At 43.5% G+C, this 19292-nt stretch overlaps 1 protein-coding gene and 1 long non-coding RNA gene across 3 annotated transcripts in view; one reads left to right on the top strand and one right to left on the bottom strand.

The window, feature by feature from the left end:
* The window catches only part of LOC133222275 (uncharacterized), a 37861-nt gene extending 33718 nt beyond the window's left edge, over positions 1-4143 (bottom strand). Inside the window, exon 1 of the long non-coding RNA XR_009728265.1 lies at positions 4007-4143. This is a non-coding gene — a long non-coding RNA (uncharacterized LOC133222275). The remainder of the gene's footprint in view (positions 1-4006) is intronic.
* A 446-nt stretch (positions 4144-4589) lies between these two features.
* HMGXB4 (HMG-box containing 4) lies at positions 4590-18970 on the top strand. 2 transcript variants are annotated; one of them, XM_061371796.1, is made up of 11 exons: positions 4590-4692; positions 7454-7559; positions 8165-8280; positions 9576-9651; positions 10198-11360; positions 12861-12942; positions 13443-13507; positions 13784-13889; positions 14038-14207; positions 15300-15422; positions 17380-18970. In XM_061371796.1, the coding sequence occupies exons 2-11, from the start codon at positions 7529-7531 to the stop codon at positions 17422-17424; spliced, it is 1977 nt and encodes a 658-aa protein (XP_061227780.1). In that variant the 5' UTR covers positions 4590-4692; positions 7454-7528; the 3' UTR covers positions 17425-18970. The 2 variants fall into 2 exon arrangements, with proteins under 2 accessions (XP_061227780.1, XP_061227779.1); XM_061371795.1 differs by lacking the exon at positions 4590-4692 and having other exon boundaries at positions 6784-7559.
* The last annotated feature ends 322 nt before the right edge of the window (positions 18971-19292 follow it).

Genomic DNA, 19292 nt, shown 5'->3' with positions numbered 1-19292 from the left:
TGTGGCCCTCTTGGGGAAAAAAAGCTCCACTAGGAAAATTAAAAATTAAGAGAAAAATAAGCTGTAAATCTTCTCAACACACTTGGAGTGTCAGTCCCTCCAGTGCATCACCAATGCTGCTGCACATCCAACACCTTCACATACCTACAGACCCAGTCAGTGATGAAGCCATTGATCAAAGTAGATCTGATAAAGCACAAGTCCATAGTTAACACTAGAAAATCACTCCTAAAAATACCCCTATAGTCCTCATGCTCTCAGCGCCCCATGTCCAACAAGTAAATATTACTGCGTTACAAGCTGATTGCTTAATATGACCAGCACTGTTTCTTCTTCCAAAGGCATTACAAAGTCTTGGAGCAGACTTACTCCATTCTTTGTTCCTTAACAATCTCTCTCCAACCTAAACCAAATTTCTCACATACACAAACTGACCTAACTTAAGGCAATCGTTCCAATCAGTACCTGGAATTAAGTTGCATTTTGTTTTCTTTGCTTTTGTTCTGGTCCAGCTACTAGTTTCTAATCATGACCAAACATCCAAAGGCAAATGTCTAATCCATCACTTCCCTTTGCCCTCCAGTATCAAACTCAGGACACCTTGCCACCTAGGAATTAAATTGCCATAAATCCGTAATGCAAACACCAAACTGAACAGTCTACCAACTCCTACACCAGGGACATTGAAACAGGAAGAACACTTCTCTCTCTCCAAGCCCTTCTCACTTCAGCATCCAGCTCAGGTAACACGAACCTAGTCCTGGACTGTGAATCTAGAGATTGCCAAGAAACAACTACAGGTCATTCTTGGGGTAACAGCCTCCCCACCATGCTCTTTTCCCTCCCTGCCACTCTGCTCTTTCATTTAGGAAAGGGTTTATCTCAAGCTGCACTTCATTTCTGTTCAATGCAGACATCTGTTGGTCATGCTGGTGATGGCAATTGAACAACAGCACTGCTGTCATGAGACAAAAAGTGCCCAGCAGACTCACGTTCACTGCCCACTTGAACATGCGTTTCTAGCGCAGTTTGTTGCCTCACCTCAGCAAGAGTGCAAGGTCTTTTTCCCCTTTACAGTGGCAACCAGCGGTAGAACGATGCCCTCCCCAGGGGATGGAGCAGGGATCGCGTTTCCAGGCTGTCCACGCGCAGCCAGGTCCGTTCTGCAGCGGCACCAGCGCCGGCCACACAAAGCCCCGCCGGGAACCGGGAGCCTCGGGGCGTTTGTCGGTGCCGGGGCTGGGATTGCCCACGTCTGTTGCTGCTGGGGGGCTCCGTACAGGGGTCATTGCGTAGAACCGGCCCCACGGGGCTTCGGGCGACGCGAGCGGCGGTGATGGGTCCTGGGGCCGTACTGCGCGGGCGGAAGCCGCTGTGGCTCTCCCGTGGAACGGGGACGGGGGCTGTGGCTGACAGAAACACAGGGACGCCACGGGCCAAGGGTCTGAGCGGCCGGCGAGACCCAGGATGGCCCTGAACGGCGGAGCGCTGCTGGAGGAGTGAAGGGGGGTTACGTCTATAGCGGACCGGTAGGGCGAGGCGATGTCTATAATACGAGGGGCCGGGGCCTGAAGGGGGGGCAATATTCATACAAGGAGCAGGCGAGGGGTGGGATGCGGCTCCTTCATCGTGTTGTCGCTCCCGAGGCAGCTGGTTCTGGCAAAGACCTCAGCGCAGAGGCAGCAGGGTCCCGGGGAATAAAGCCCGGAAGATCGGAGCGCTGCGCCTTTGCCCGAGCCACCGGCAGGTCCCCGGGGCGGAAGGACCGGAGTGGGCTCCTTCCCCTGGGGAGGGCTCAGAGCACTCCCTGCTCGCTTCCCCATCACATCACCCGCATCTCCCCAGGTCACATAAACACCAGTGAACCTCAGGAACCGCTGTGCTGCTCCAGCCCCTCGGCGCGGTGCCGCAGCACGCTCCGGGAGCGCCGTGTGCCGAACCGGCATCCCGGGGCCAGGCACAGCTCACAGCGGCTCCTTGGGGATGGTGGGCACGGGGTGCCGCTTCCCATGGCCGACCTCAGCAGCGAGAAGACGGCTCGGCCCAGGCTGCTCCCGCAGCCCCGGCACCAGCCCAGCTCCCGGGGGCTCACCTGGACCCCGTCAGACCCCAGCAAACACACGGCTCAGGGCAGGCTCTCAGAGCCCACAAACCAGCTCCCAAAGTGCAAACATCCAGAGCCTACTCCTAAGCCTAAAGTGCCAGGACAGAAACCTGGTGCTAAGCATCACCTATGCAAGCTGCTCACTGGAATGGTACAACCACCAAGGCAATCCACCCTTTCTCAGCCACTTAAAACTCTGTCTGTGTGCTGCCTCTTTGGGCAGTGCCCTGAGGTGTCCTAGAAACCAGATACCAAAGTGTGAATGTCCTCAGTACACAACTAATCTTGCATTAAGCATAAGAAAGTATACACACATTCTAAAATGCTCTGTACTGGCAAGAGCATTTCATACAATACATATCTCACTGCCAAGAAGACACCTGAGGGAACATACCATGTACCCTTCCACAGTTTCCCTGCATATAGGCAAAGAATTCAAGATGCTCTTAACAAAAGGAATATGCAATATTCTCACAATAGTCTGAAACTGACTGAATCTACACTTCAGGTCTTAAAACTATGGAGAACTTGATTTTCCTATTTCCTCACTGTGACCTCTCATTTTTGAAACTACAGGGAAACAATTCAGTCAGGTGTTATGGATATGAAGGGGTTCTGACTCTTAAATTTCCTATCAGCATCCTGATGTTTTCCCCACCTGACCTATATAAACCAGGTGTACACATTAAAGGGATGCCTGGATTTTCTAGAAAACAGAAAGGCTAAGCTGTTTGAAAGCATCCAGTAAATGCTAGCGGTTTGTGCTGGCTGGTTCCCTTTACTAACTCTGAAGAACAGAAATGATTTAAATTAGATTTTCTGAGCATTCCTGCACTGATGAAAAATGCAGTCAGAGAGGGATGAAAAATGCAGTCAGAGAGGCTATATGCTGTTACTATTACTATTATTATTATTATTATTATTATAGGGAGGAAAGGAGCACGGATAGATCCCACCAGGGGAAGTCTGAGTGATTGTGGCTTTATGCACAAGTATCATGCTCATTTTTGCAAGTACACCTGCAAATTCATTCTCCCTCCTCCACACACAATCACTGACACAGTCCAATACCTACAAACCATCCAGCACTAAAAACATCAAACTGCAGAGCAGCTAGAATCCTTTCTTATTCCAGGGTGCAGAATATTGAACATACCATCTTTACACATTTACTAGCTATCATTATCCAACTCTTGCCATCATCAAATACCAGGCTAATTTAGGCTTTCAATTTTCAAAGCAATTTGTATCCTTGTTCGTTCATGGTGCACCTAGCACTCCTAATCATGATAATGGCTCAGCCTAAAGACTGGTGGGATTTTAGTCTGATGTGTTAATAGCTGTTGCACTTGCAAATATTGATCTCTTCAGAGAGGATATACCCCTCCCTTTGGATCGAACTATACTTTCATACAGCGTAACAGGCACAGGCTTCTATCCTCTTCTAATTCCCCTAGGGCCTACTGTACTGCACATAATTATTGCCATTATTATGTACTTATTAGGACACAAAATCATCATTAGGACCAGAAGGGAAATCTGTAAGTGCTGGGAAACCAGATGTCTGTGATGGGCCAGGTTTGGCTCAGGCATGGCTGAGAATTGTAGTTTGCAAACTGCATGTGACTGTGAGCAGCCTCTGACAAAGTTGTGAGTGTCTGCCTGCAACTAAATAAAAAGAAAACTCCTGCATCAGTGGAGATGATGGCATTTAAGGCAAGAATTAAATGAGGTTTGTTGAACAGGGACTTCCTGAGCAGTCAGACTTAAGAAAGACTAGCCTGGTGGGAAAGAAAAAAAAGACTCCTCTTTTCTGACTAAGCCATTTCTTGAGCTTTTTCACCTTTTTTGAATCATTTGCAGTAATGAATGAGCACTTTAGAAGATGCTTGGATACTTTACTTTTCTCTTGCCTGCTGCCTTTGGACAGTTGATTGGAACAGGCATGAGGGCGTCATGATGCCTTCATGTGCAGTAGCCTCAAGTGTGCTGTTCAGACGTGCTTATCTACCTCAGCCCTGGCTTGTCCTGACTCTCCACTGTGCACTGCATCCACTATGAGTGCGATGAGGCACTGGAACAGGCTGCCCAAGGAAGCTGTGAATGCCCCATCTCTGGCAGTGCTCAAGGCCAGGTTGGACAGAGCTCGGAGCAACCTGGTCTGGTGTGAGGAGTCCCTGCCCATGGCAGAGGGTTGGAACTGGGAGATCCCAAGGCACCCAGCCCGACTCACTCCCCACGGAACGGCGCCCCCTGCCCGGACAGACCATCGATGCGCTCGGCAATCCCCTACACCGTCTTCTCCCCCGCCCAGCGGGTGCCACGTTGAAGGCTCTCGGAGCTCGATTAGCTCCCCCTGGTCGCGGCGCCGGGAGGGTGTCCCTTGTCTTCCTGTCCAAGGTGGCGGTCGCGGGTGGTGGCGGCGCGGCGGGAAGCGGTAGTGCTAAGTGAGGTGGTTGCGCCGCCTTCCCGCCCTGCCGCTGGGCACCGGCGGGCCCTGTCGCCGCTGACGGTCCCACCGCCAGGACGCGCTCGGGCCTGCTGCAGGAGCGGAGCCACAAGCTGGAGTGAGACGAGAGCAGGCGAGGGTGAGACAACGCGCGGGCAAGCGACAGTGAGGTACCGAGCCAGCTTTAAACGGAGGCGGCGGGAGGGGCGCGGGCGGTGGCTGGCCGGACCCTGAGGGTGTTGACGCGCATGCTTGAGGCTGTGCCGTGGTGTGCTTCGGGGGTGCGGGATAGGTCCGGGCGCGGGTCTGGGGGGGGTTCGGTGTCGGCGTTTGTCCTCGTGGCTGCGCGCGGAATTCCCGGCGGGACCTGCGTGCCCACGTGGGTCCGCTAGGGCCCCCGGAGCGCTGGCGGGAAACGGGGCGAGGGAACCCGGCTTGAACCGCCGCCCCTCCGTTTCCACCCACCGCTGCCGGTCCCCAGTGGAGTGTGCAGACTCCTTCGGGGACCGGAGTCCTTGCGGGCTCGGGGGTGCTGAGGAATAGCAATGCTTGGCCTTCATCCCGGTAGCTTGAGCGTTAAGCAGGGGGAGATGTGGAGAGGGAATGTCTGCACTGAACCTGTGTGATTTCTGCTGAAACCGAAGAACCTAATTGGGATTTATAGATTATATTAGTTAAGAATATGTTTTGTCTTTGCAGGGTTAAAGGCTTAGGTTATAAGCTCCTTTGGGTGTTATCTACCAACCTATACCTATCAAGCAAATAAGATTTAAAAAGAAAGTAAAAGGTAGTAGCTGAAAACCGATCTTAGTTTCTCCATATCATCCATTCATGAACGACTGACTTCATCTTTGTTTTGTGGAGTGGTATCTAGACGAAGTCCTTATTCCCACTGAAGTCCCTGTCACGTCTCAACATAGAATCAACAAGGTTGGAAAAGACCTTGAAGATCAAGTCCAACCTTTATCCCAGTACTGCCAATGCCACCACTAACCTATGTCACTGAGGGCCTCGTCTACACACTTTGTGAATACTTGCAGGGACAGTGACTCCAGCACTGCCCTGGCAGCCTGTTGCAATGCATGAGCACCCTTTGGGGAAGGAATTGCTCCTAATATCCAGTCTAAACCTCCCCTGGTGCAGCTTGAGGCCATTACCTCTTATCCTATCACTTTTTACTTAGGAGAAGAGACCCACCCCCACCTCACTACAACTTTTCAGGTAATCGTAGAGCAGTAAGGTTCACCCTGAGCCTTCTCCAGACTAAAACCCCCAGGTCCCTCAGAGGATCTTCTGTTCCAACGCTTACCATATGTTTATCAAATCAGATTAATTAATAGGAAGGAAATAAATAGTACTTTTTCTGTTCAAAGTATCCCATGTGCTTCTTACCCTAAGTTTAACAAAGCCGTATTTCATGGTAAGAAGAATGTTGATAAGATCTGGTTCAAGACTGTGAGCCTGCAAGTGGCAAAATGCTCTTTTTTATTCCAAAGTGCAGTGCTCTGTTGTGTATACATATTGCAGTGCTCTCATGTATATACATAAATTCTGCCTACAAATTGCTGTGCTAGCTACCAATAATATATAGTCAGAATACTGTCTTAAAACATTTTCTGGCAGATGGTTTCCCAAAACCTAAAGAAATTACATGTATTCCTATGAATTTAAACAGAAGTACCTCCCATGTAACTGCAAGCTTGATTTAGTTGGGACTTTGTTGTTTCACTTGAGTAACCACTATAGGATTAATATGTTGTACATTCTTAGCCTCAGCCAGTTATTTATAAAATTGGGATACATACAGGGATGTATAAGCACAGGGATATGCAAGAGTTTCCTGCTATCAAGGTATTCAAATGTAACTGGCAAGATTGAACAAGCCACAAGGTCCTTGTAGCTGACTGTTTACACATGGAAGTGTTCAAGGCCAAGTTAGACAGGGCTTGGAGCAACCTGGTCTAGTGGAAGGTGTCCCTGCCTATGGCAGAGGGTTGGAACTGGATGAACCTTAAGGTCCCTTCCAACCCAAACCATTCTATGATTTTGTGTGTGCACATGCACGCAAATATACAAAATTACTTAGGTGCAATTAAGGTTCAATCACTTCTGAGCAGGTTGATCTTTTCATGTTAAGCCAGTTACTGACCGAAGAGCTGTCGCTGTTCACTCTAAGAGAGCCAAAGTGCATCCCTGCCATAAGGACACTGTCCTGCAATATGCTAGCAACTATGGAACAGAATTATATAGTTCTAGGAGGCCTGAAACCTGAGATTGGGATGCTGTGAAGGCCTAAGTGAAAGGAGTGCTTTCTTCTATTCCCTCTCCCAAGCGGGCACTCAAAATGTCTGCAGTGGTAGTGTTGGGAAACAGCAGAAAGATGCACACCTTCACTACAGGACATGCAGTTCTTCACTTAGATTTGAAATAATTCTTTTGTAGTACTATGACTTCTAAACTGTTTCCTTCTTTCCCTTCACTTGATCTGAGATTCAGGGGTTTGAAATCTCTCTTTAAACATCCCACTTTTAGCTACAGCGGCTCCTGACAAAAGAAATCAGTTTGGCACAAGTTTGAGTTCAATTCTGTGTGTCATGAAAATCAGACTCAGCTGTCTTCTCACCCTCTTCCTGGTTTTGTAAATAAACTACTTCAGTGATTTGAAGATTTTCCGAGGAAGAGGTGGTATTTTATATCTTTAAAATAGTAGAAGAATAACCTCTTATTTAATTTTAGAAAAATATTCTGTCAGGCCTGAAGAGTGATCATCAACCAACCAGAAGGTAGACTCCTTTCTTTTCCCAGTGTGTTTCGGAGAATCTTCACTTGGTTCAGAGGAAGTTCCCCATTTTACATCGTGATTCTTTATGGGAAGGTTATTTTCATTCTCTGTTTCTCAGACCTTTTCCTGTACACGGGAACAGGGGAAGGAGCTCAGACGTGGCAACACATTCTCAGGCTCCTGCAGGACCACCATGGCTTACGATGACTCCAAGAAGAAAGAAGGTATGATTGCTTTATAATCTCAGAGGGAGTTGATAAAAAAGGGGGTACCTTCTGCAGTCCTTGCCAGACCATGCTGTTAGAGTGGGAAAGCAACCTAGTATGCTGTGGAGCCCTTAAATATAATCTGGCCAAGTTGTTGGGAGGATTCCAAGCCCTTGACTTCCAAGTATAAAGTACTGGCATAAGAATTTGAAAGAAATAGGTGGTATTTCCTAATGCAAACACCTTGATGTTTACAAGGAATTCTGCCACTGCAGCCATTCTTCTCCCTGTTGTGGCAATGGAATGGGAGACCAGGAATAAGGATATGTTTAGTCATGATAATATTTCTAGGTCCAGTTCTCTTTAGGAGGAAATATACAAGGGTTAGAAGTGAAATACGGAGTGACTACTGTTACAGTGTTAACACACTGAGCCCCATCCCTATGGTCAGAGGATACAGATTATAATCTTCTAGGCCTCTGTGCTTGTTGTGTTTTGTGCAATGTCCACTGTTCTCCTATTTCGTTCATAGTCCATATGTCTGTCATTTCTTAATGGGGTATTTAATTTCTTTCTTTTTTTTTTTTTTTTTTTTGTTCTTTCCCATTTCATGTAAATCTCAGAGTTCCTAGAGAGTGACCGAAGTGTTGATGACGGGTTGGCAACTGGCAGGATACAGCGAGAGAAGAAGCGCTCTTACAAGGATCTGCGGCAAGAGGAAGACGAGATAGCAACTCAGGTCAGGAAGCCCTCACAGAACAGGTTAAAGGTGAAAGGATATATATAAAGCTAGTGATGGAATGGGACAGATGAGTTTCTTGCTCTTTTTCATATAGAAATGCATGTCGAAGGCAGCAAGAGCAGCTAATCATGTCTTGTATTGTTCAGTAACTTTCCTGGGGAAAAGGAGGGGGTCAAGCCCATTTACAACTGATTCTGATTTTTCAGACCTTAGAAAATAGGATAGTAGGATGCTGTCCTAGCCTTGATGTAGAACTATGCAAATTGTAAGACAGCATGAATAAGTTTTTACACACCAAAAAAACCCCTATGATTTTAGACTTTATCATTGTATAAATAGCGAAGGATGAATATAATGTTAACTGATGTGCTGTTATCTTCCTGATTCTGCAGACAGGATGAAATGATAGCTCTTGAGAGGTATGAACCTGCCCTATTGACCTCATAGGGGTCTTAACTCTGAAATCACCTAGTGGCAGCTTAAGTATCTTCAAAACCTTCCTCTTTGAGTTAAAATTTCTGCTGTTACGGAAAGGTGACTACCCAGTAAATTTTTATTATTTTTCTTTTCACCTGGAAAAGAAGTTCTAGATGGAATTCTGTAGAGGGGCTTCATTTTCAGACCATAAATCGGTCAAGAGACAAATAATAATTGGGGGACCTGGCATATTAAGGACAGGTTTTTGGCCCATCATTTTAATTTTCACCTTCCTCCTTTCACTTTCTCTGTCTTTTTCAGCACATTAAACATGAACTGCTCACCTTCATTTTCAGAGTTTGACAGCCTGTGCATGCCTAGTTATTTCTTAGCTTTATTAAGAGGTAGATATCTGTATTTTATCAACTAACCAGCTTAACTCCCAAGTGCTGGCTTTTATTGTCCATTTCTTAACACTTTCAAATGTGCTTTTTCAAGTTTTCTGGTGTATTGCTCCTTGCACTTGGTGAGAGCTCCATATAGAGATCTGTCTTTCAGTTTCCTTGTAGCCCTGTTGTGCTGCAGTCCCTACAGAAAGCTTGGTGCTGGTTCGGTGGCTGATGTGCTGAAATGAATCCTGACTAATACAATTTTTTGTATTACCATGGTTTTTGTCTCTTAACTTTAAACCTATACTGAGGGCTTGTTTTAGCACCTAGAATAATGATCCTGGTTCGTACCTAGGATTCCTTGATGTTACCATAGTACAAATAACTCTTCATATCTCCTACAAATTATTATCTGTGTCAGTAGTCCATGTGAATCTCATAATATTTCCCTCTTGTTTGTCAACAACTTTATTCTTCTTATCCTAGGACAGTGAGCGTTCTCCAGGGACAGAACCTCACAAAAAGAAGAAAAAGCACTCGTCTGATGAGTTCTGTTACAGAGGTAAGATAGTAATCAAGCAGGAGAATGGGCTAACAGATTATGACTTTGAGGAAAGGATGCTGTTAAACCAGTGTCATCAAACTTTGTGGTTAGCACTTTATGGGGGGAGGGTACACCAACCTGTCTTAGGAGAAGCAATCAGAAACCTGATGCTGATCAGTGTCAGACAGCAGAAGATTGGGCAGTGATATTTTCAGAGTCTAGGTTAACACTTTTCCACTGTTGGGAGTAGAAATCTTCCACCCCCTTTTTATTGAAAAATTACAGTTTTCTAACCTATTCCTTCCCTTTTGACAGTTGCCTTTTTTTTTCTTCTTTTTTTTGCTATTGCAGCACAAAATTTAATTTTACTTGCAGATAGTATTACTTTTGCTGAATATATAAAACAGAGCTGGTTATAAGCTTCAGAGATCTTCCGTTTAAGACAGGGTGTAAATCTGTCAACTACAATTATGTCTTGCTTATTCCTGCTTCAGTTCTTCATGCTAGTGTAATGCTGTCTTTAAGGGAATCATCTTTATGTACATTTCTCTTGACCTTTTTCAGGTGTTATGCCTCTGGATCTACCATCAAAGAAGAAGAAAAAATCAGTTTCTAGCCCATCCTCAGCTGAAACAACCGTGGATTTACTCAAGGCTGTCACCTCACCTTTGGCCACAAGCTCGAAGTCTTCAAAGAAGACCTCTGAAAAATCATCTTATTCTTCCTCTGGCCATTCTGAAAGCAAAAAGGAGCACACCAAGAAGAAGCTGAGTGGGAGCAGTGGGGAGCACTCCGTGGATGATGGTAGCGTCCACAAATCTAAAAAAATGAAACCTCTTTATGTGAACACAGAGACACTTACTCTTCGTGAACCTGATGGCTTGAAGATGAAGCTCATCCTTTCGCCAAAAGAGAAAAGCAGTGCAGCAGATGACGATTCTTTTTCTTACTCTTCAGCACCAGCAGCTTCGAAGAAATCTTCAAAGAAATCGGCTCGAGATGAGCAGGGCTCATTCCTGCTAGGTCATGAGCTGCAGAGCTTTGTGAAGTCCTCCCGAAAGAAGCACAAGCCACCTCTAGACTCACATCCACCCTCTGAGAGTTTTGGTGCTGACACCCCTGTTTATTCAGAGGGCCATGGGAGTGAGTATGAGATTTCAGGTATGGAGGCTCCACCAGAATCTGTCTCCACTTCTGGTGGGGAGTTGGAGGCTGGGGAGCTCGTGATAGATGACTCCTACCAGGAAATCAAGAAGAAGAAGAAGTCAAAAAAAAGTAAGAAAAAAAAAGACAAGGAGAAACACAGAGAGAAGAAGCACTCTAAGTCTAAAAGGAGTTCTGGGCACAGTTCTGAAGCAACAGTGTCACCACCACCTCCTCCCAGTACCCACTATGTTCTTCCTCCACCTCCTCCTGCTGTTTTCCACTCAGACGGTCAAAGTGAGAAAAGAAGGAAAAAGGAAGACAAGGAGAAAGACAAAGCTGAGAAATGGGAAAAGGAAAAGGAGAGAGAAAAGGAAAGAGAAAGAGAAAAGGAAAGAGAAAGAGAAAAGGAAAGAGAAAGAGAGAAGGAAAGAGAAAGAGAAAGAGAAAAGGAAAGAGAAAGAGAAAAGGAAAGAGAAAGAGAAAAAGAAAGAGAAAGAGAAAAGGAAAGAGAAAAAGAAAAAGAAAGAGAAAAGGAAAGAGAAAGAGACAGAGAAAAGGAAAGAGAAAGAGACAGAGAAAAAGTAAGGAAAAACAGAAATTGGGTTGTGGGTAATAATGTAATAATGTGGTAATAATCCATTACAAACACATGTTAAATTGAAATAGAAGGATGACTAATACCAGGATCTATGGTTTCACTGAAGCATGTTGGAAAAAATGTACCAGCCACTCTGATTTCTCTTTGTAGTGAAAGGAATATACAATATTCTGGTTTTGTGGCACAGGCAGTCTGTAAGTGATAGAGGTTCTTTAAAGAAGTTATACTAAATTTGCTTGGTACAGGTTATGCACAAAGCACAGCTGCACCATTTTCTAAGGTAACTGGTTCTGTCTGTTCCCAGGCAGTATTTTTGACTAATGATCTAGTCCATCATTACAGTTCCTATAAAAAGGAACTGAGCTCTAGCCTGGCAGGTGAAGACATCTACCCATTCACTCTTGTATTCAAATGAAATTCTAGTTCTTACAGACTGCCACATTCCCAGTTTTGTTCTGTTCCCATAGATTGAGTTTTCCATGGTTAGTGTATCAAAATGTGACTAAGAGAAATTACAGTTAGCATCTGAATGAGATTACAGGGGATAAAACTGTAATTATGTAAATATATAAATGGGGAAAAGCAGTTTATTCAGATAAACAAGAGTTGCTTTGTGTTCGGAAATGGGCCCAAGGTTGTTCAGCTATTATTCTATTCTATTTGGTATCTATTCTATTATTCTATTCTATTCTATTTGCCGATCATAGCTCGGCAACTGCTTATGCCTCTGCTGTCAGTATACTTACATTGTTTGTTTTCATGCCAATTTGAAGTGTTTTGTAAGGATGGAACAAAACATAGAATCACAGAATAATTAGGGTTGGAAAGGACCTTAAGATCATCTAGTTCCACCCCCCCTGCCATGGACAGGGACACCTCACACTAAACCATGCCACCCAAGGCTTCGTCCAACCTGGCCTTGAACACTGCCAGGGGTGAAGCATTCACAACCTCCCTGGGGAACCCATTCCAGTGCCTCACCACCCTAACAGGAAAGAATTTCTTCCTTATATCCAATCTAAACTCCCCCTGTTTAAGTTTGAACCCGTTACCTGTTGTCCTGTCACGACGGTCCCTAATGAAGAGTCCCTCCCCAGCACATGATGACAACTGAATTGTTTTGACAGACCTGTAAGAGGTACCATGAATAGAGGGACAGATATTTAAGTTTTAGAACTGCGATGCATTAACGGAGATGTGTATTGATTCTGAATTTAGAGAATCAGGTGGTTGAAAATTATGAATGAAATGCATTGATCAGAATTGTTGCCAGATAAGCCTTGTGCTAAGACTGATTCTGGCTGGTTCCTGTGCTTACATAAACACCACATTCAGCCAGAACATGTAAAACACAGCTTTTTTAAGTTCCTGATCTAAGCACCATGTCTTTCCTTAATTCTTCAATAAATGCCAAATTCTGAATGAATTTAAGTAGGTCTTATGATAATTAAAAATCTTTCTTTCTTTTTCTTCTTCTGACTAGCCAAAGAAGAAAAACATGTCTGCCTATCAAGTGTTCTGTAAGGAATATCGTACAAATATTGTGTCTGAGCACCCTGGAATAGGTAAGACAATAATCCAGTCTTCTCTTCATCATACACCAGTTGGATTAATTAGCAGAATATATCATCTCTGTTTCGTACCGTCCTCTTTAATTTTGCAGCATGCAAAGAATCTGCCAGTTTTGAGTAAGAGGTGGCAAAGGGGACAGGAGTGGATTTCGTTACTTGATTTCATTGCATTTTAACCAAGCTGTGAATCTGGATGAAGAAATTGCTAGCTGTTTCTTTCTTTACTTAGAGAGTTACTTTCATTGTGCTACCTTTCTGTATATACACGTGTGACTTCATGTCCTAGTATCAGCTTGTTTTCATTTTAAACAGTACTGGGATTCCACACTGGCAGTCATTTTCTGGTCAGCGTGAAGAGTTCTAGATGTGGAATAGGTTGCTTCCTAAATGTGTATGCATGAGCCAAGAAATTTCCTATGTTCTCTTCATGAGACTCTTATTTAGTTTGTTTTAAAACATTTGTTTTAAAAGGTTTTCTTCCTTCCTTCTACCAGATTTTGGAGAGTTAAGTAAAAAACTGGCAGAAGTGTGGAATCAGCTACCTGAGAAGGATAAATTGGTGAGTGTGTGTGAGATGTTTTTGTAAACCAATTTCTGTAAACTAGGTGCTGAGGTCCAAACATGCTGGCAGTATTGCCGCCATACCTAGGAAAATACTACCTATGTCCCCAAAGTATGGGAATACTGGCCTTGTGATCATAAAGTCATCCATTTTCTTCTCATGGTATTACTTTACCAGTTAGCTACTTAACATCATTCTGCCTCCAGGCCTTGGCATCAGGTAGCAGAATTGCCTAATGTTATGAATATGTCTTTTGTACTATGGTAACTGCAGATCTGGAAACAGAAAGCTCAGTATCTCCAACACAAGCAGAATAAAGCAGAGGCTACTACTGTGAAGAGAAAGGCATCATCTTCAGACAGTGCACCAAAAATAAAAGGTAATTGTTGCACTTCATTTGCTCTGGTCTTTTTTCTTCGGCAGGGAAGATAATGTTGCCTGTGAGATTTGAACTTTACTAAGTAAATAGGCTTGTAAGTAAAAGAATTAAAGAAGAAAATACGGAATTTGAATTTGTCTGTATCCAGCTTCTCCAACAGGAGTGATTTCCCCTCAGAAGAAATCCCCCACAAGCACTGTGGTGGTGCCTTCCTCACCAGCCAAAGCCCCTGAGACAGAGCCTATTGATGTAGCTGCACACTTACAGTTGCTGGGTGAATCTCTGAGCCTTATTGGACACAGACTGCAAGAAACAGAGGTGAGTCTATAACCAGCAATATCACAGTGATACCATGTAATCTACACACAGGATTGGCGTGGGGATTACTGTTTTATTTGACTTAACAAGTTTAACCAATGCTTCTGTGTTAGGAAGAGAAATTAGAGATGGCGTGTCGTGTTTCTCTGATGCATTGCTCTTTGATTTCCATGAAATAAAGCACCGTGTTTCTTAGGCATCAAAGACAGATGGGTCCTTTGCAGCTCTAGGTCTCTGAAGGCAATTTGGGATACTCAGCAGTGTTTTCTTACTGTATGATCACCTTGGGTCTGGTACTTCCTTGCTGTCTTTGGCAGTCTCTGGTCCAGTTTCTGTTGCAGTCACAAGCTTTCTTAGAAAACTGTCAGCCTTTACCAAGATGGTTTTTGCATGTCCTATTGTTTTCTGGCAGTATCATATTGCCAGTGCTTTGATAGGGGCTACTATTGTTTCAACTTACCTGGTAATGTAGAAGCTGTCATATTTAACATTTACCTACTGTTAGATGATAGCGATTCAGTGCATGCACGCACACAGACATGCACTTCAGAACTCAGTCCAGTAGGAGAACACACATTTGGCTCAAATAATGTAATTTAATCTCTTGGCTATTAGGATCATCTAATGCCACTATGCTTGCTTGTTTTATCAGCAGTGAAATAAACGTTCTTGCATTTCGGTTTTGGTGTGAATGGTTAAGGTCGTTCTTCAAAGAAACAACTGAAGGAAAATCTCCCCCTTTACAGAAAGGCACACAAGCAAATTCCCTTTCCTGAAAGTATATTAATGACTAAAGCATTTGTTACAGACTTAGCGTTTCTTTAGATTTAATAATAAACCAGCCCTTGTCTTAGGATTTGTGTAGATAACAAAACAGATGGTACGAAATGGCAAAGAAATGACATTACAAAAAATTCTGGAATTAAAGTGTTCTATGCAACTGACAACTTTCTGACCCTTTCAGTTGTTTCCTGTTTTTTTCCTACACGGGTTGCTCAAGTGTGAAGATACTGTATCTGCATGAGAAGTGATACAGTTGTGAAGGAGCCATAATTTCCACGAGTCATCCCTATCTCTTTTCTCTCCTTACAGGGAATGGTGGCTGTTTCAGGAAGTTTGTCAGTACTTTTAGATTCAATCATCTGTGCTTTGGGCCCATTAACATGTCTGACCACACAACTACCTGAGCTGAATGGCTGCCCTAAGCATATTTTGGTGAGTTCCTTGTGGTTATTTCCATTCTAGCACTGGTAATTTCCGTAGTCCATCTAGCTTTTTATGCATCAGTCTTACGATGTGATTATGATTCCAGAGCAATAAGAAAATTGTCTTGGTCATATGCTTTTATAGAGGAATATTTCCTTAAATTCTCTCAGAGGTTACTGTTGAATGATAATGTGCAACTTTTTTTCTCCCAGTGGCAACTGGCCTGGTATTTGTAGCATTGATTGCAATGTGTGTAGGTCATGTTTTAGTTACTGAACCAAGCCATCTGAATCAAATAAAAGCATCTGTACAAACATAACTATTTATGAAAGCTCTTATTTTTCATAAAGGTAAACCTCACCTTCTGGTTGCTTTGTATGACACAATCTGTTTTTCCTTTAGTAACACAACAAATAACTTGTGATCTCAGGATTCCTAATGTGATTGAGTGATTCCTTTAACATGTGGCTGTGACGTTCTCCAAGGAAAATCAAACAGCCTCTGTTTTAAGGAACTGCATAACTAGAGGTTCTTTCCCGCTTTAAACTAGACATAACATTGAGCTCTGGTTTAGTAAGAGCTTGTGGCATCTATGTAGCATGATGTGGACATAGATTAAGATGGCAGCAGCGTAAAAGGAATTAGGAGTCATACCTCCAACTGGAGACATCAATAAAGCAGTGAAGGAGAGGAGCAGAAATGAAAAATAAATACATAGTCTGCAAAAGTTAAGAGGTTAAAAACAAATCTTGCAGATAACAACAAAAAAGGGATATAAATTGGCATGTTATAGCAGAGCAGCCAAAACATTGATTAGTTTTGAGAATGACTATTAGCAACAGCAAAAAAGTGGATAGTTTTAGGCTGTGAGCTCCCACAAACTGGCTGTCTGCACAAAAGCTGAGTCAGTGGGGTGTTCCCATCCTAAACTATGGAAAAACATCCTATGCTTTTTTTCCTTCTTGCTTGCCAAATGCATTCAGAGCAAAGACACCACATGACTAATGGTGCCTGTATTGGAAATTTGAACGTCTTATTGTTACAAGGAGCAATGGCGCTTTAGGTGGATTAAGACACTTCACTTCTGAAAACTGGCATTCAGGCTTGATACTAAATGAAGTATTCTGATTTTCGCCATGAGATACATACCAACAATGGTGTTTTAAGCTGGGTAAAATTGACAGTGGTCCTGTTGCATGTAGGATGTTATTTGTCTTTTTGGTCAGTAGGTGGCCTTGTTGAATTCCAAAGTCACAACTGGTTCAGCTCTAGGTCCCCTGTCTTCAGCAATTAAAAGTTGGTATTTCTAAGGCCTTCTTCAGCCATCCAGCCACAGGCTTGAGCTAACTGAAGTACTGCATTTGAAGGACATACAGATAATATACTGTTGGGTCTTGTTTTCTGATGTGCATAAGAAGGACTATTATTCTCAGAATTCTGTTACGTTTTGCAAGAAAAACTGGAGGGCACTTCTTTTTCCTGTCTGTGCCCTAATAGTGGGTGTGCTTAATGGTTTTCTTTTTTATGCTACAGAATTTCATAAAGGATTTGTGCGTGTAAAGTAATGTTGGGGGTTTTTAGGTGCTAAACTTTGATCACTTTGCTTATATCCTTATCACTGATCTTTCCTGTGGTTGATGTGATAAAAGGTCGATGTGGTTTGTTTCAAATTCAGAGATAGAGTATAGCGTTTGTAAGGAGGAGGTCACTCAGGGAAAGCCTCAAGCATTTTCATTGTTTCCAAGTGCTTACAAATACTGAGGCTACCTTTACGTTTAGTTAACTTTCATTTGCAAAAAGTGAACATAAGCCTAGCAGTGGTAGTGATAACCAGACAAATAGGGTTGTCTCATCATATGATAACTTGTAAGGCAAGTGAGCATGCTTAGTACCCTTGTCTGTGTCATTTTGTAAGGATTTTGAGTCATTACCTTACACTAAAAAAATACTGACCTTCTTTTTGCAGTCAAACACACTAGACAACATCGCCTACATCATGCCTGGACTTTGATGGGAAGGGATCCTGGGATGTACTCAACCTCTACATAACTGACTTGTGTACATATGCACTACACCGGCACTCCTGAAGGGCTCCGTGTGTAGGGTTTTAAAGTTTTGTATCTGCATAGTATATACATAGGATTGTAACTATTTGATTTCTGTTTTATGAAAAGTTGTGAAGTTAAGGTGAGAAAATCCTTTTATGTTGGTGGGTGAAATGTCCTCCAATCTCCAAGTATTTTGTACAAAGAATTCAGAAAGCTTTTGAGATACTCGCCTTAAATTCAGACTGTTTAATGGGGGAAGCAGCCAGAGAATGGACTTCTTCATATGAAGAAAAAGGTCACCATGAGAAGGGGCCATTGAAACGGATGGCCCAGGTTGGTTGTTGACTGTCCATCTTTGATGATATTCAGAAACTGAATGAGCCGCCTGCTCTAGTTGGACTTTTTTGAAGCAGGGGGATGGACCAGATGACCTCCTGATAGTCCTTCCAGCTTAAAGTATTCTGATATTCTTTGGGAAGGTAGAGATGGTAATATATTTTGGACCAAGGAATAGAACTGAACTCTTCACCAGCCCTATTTCTAAATGTTTTTCAGTTTAAAATCTGCCACTTGAGGGGAAAGCTGAATAGCTGATCAAAGATACAGAGGTCTTTGCCTCTTGGTCACTTTTCTAACCCCCTCTTCAGTCAGTAGTAACTGAAAGTTGTCAGCGTCAGCTGGCATTTGAAGTACAGTGGAAAATGACAAGAAATTTAATCTCTTCTTGTGGACTTGCATCCAAATTGTCATTAGCACGGTATACCAACCAGCTGCATTGGCCTGAGAGAATGAACCTCCTGCTGATTTTTCCAGGGCATGGTCAGCCTGCTTTGATGGAGAAGAGCACAGAAGGAGATGGGAAAAACTTGGATTGCTTCTGCCCGTCTTGCACCTTTTTTGTGAACAGACAACTTTGGTTTCCGAGATCGCTCATCCCTTTCACCAGCAGTATTGACAGAGCCATGGTGCTGCTGTGAGGCAGTGAGTAGTGACCAGTTTGAAGCAGTAATGGCTGAGTAAGGCACATGTGGGTTGAATGGACCAACTCCCCTTCCTTCCAGCCACATACTTGGTGTTTGGTTTTCTGCTCCTCTCTGCAGGAGAGCACCTGATTCTCATGTAGGCTTGTGTGTGTTTGTGTGTACATGTATGTGGTGTTCACATCATATGTATTTAACTTTTACCAATATCTGTAACAGATTTTAATTTGTCCTGTATATTTCTCTCTATATATGTGTGTGTGTATATATATATATATATATGCACATAATTTAAAAGCAAAAATCCCTCCCTCCACCAGCAGTGTGTGGAAAATACAAATCAAATTTGCCTCACCCCACTTCCTGCAGGAATCAGCTATATGTGTAGTAGTAAGCACTGCATTGTAAAGGGAAACACCAGGAAGGTTTTAAAGCATTTACAGAAACAGGCTATCTTGTGAAGGTAGGTACAACAACTGAAACTGTAGCTGTTCCAGCCTTATAGAAGTTTTTAAATGAGAACACTTTTTTACTTAGCTTCTGTTTTTCAAGGCAGTTGAAAGTAAGCTGTTCCTCATTGTGGCTAAGCCCCAAATCATGTTTAAATTAAATCCTCAGGTGTGCAGGGGGGTTTTTCCTCCCATTCCTCTTTGCCACGTATTCCCCAGCTGTGCCTGTACAGGGTAGCCTGTCTCTTACAGAGCTTTTTTCAGTGCAGTGTTAGGTTTTCTCAGTCAGTGGAGGAGGCAGAAGGTCCTCAGACCACCATACACGTTCTCAATTCAAGCTTCACACCAGAGCGTACATGTTTTAACAATGTATGACTGACTAATCACAGTGAGCCCGGAATT

Source organism: Neopsephotus bourkii, unplaced genomic scaffold (genome assembly GCF_033783945.1).
Source record: "Neopsephotus bourkii isolate Nb327-2 ecotype Australia unplaced genomic scaffold, CSIRO-AGI_Nbou_v1 NB_1589, whole genome shotgun sequence".
NCBI classification, from domain to species: Eukaryota; Metazoa; Chordata; class Aves; order Psittaciformes; family Psittacidae; genus Neopsephotus; species Neopsephotus bourkii.
The sequence above is the reverse complement of the archived record's forward strand: the minus strand, read 5'-3'. Positions and strand labels throughout refer to the sequence as shown.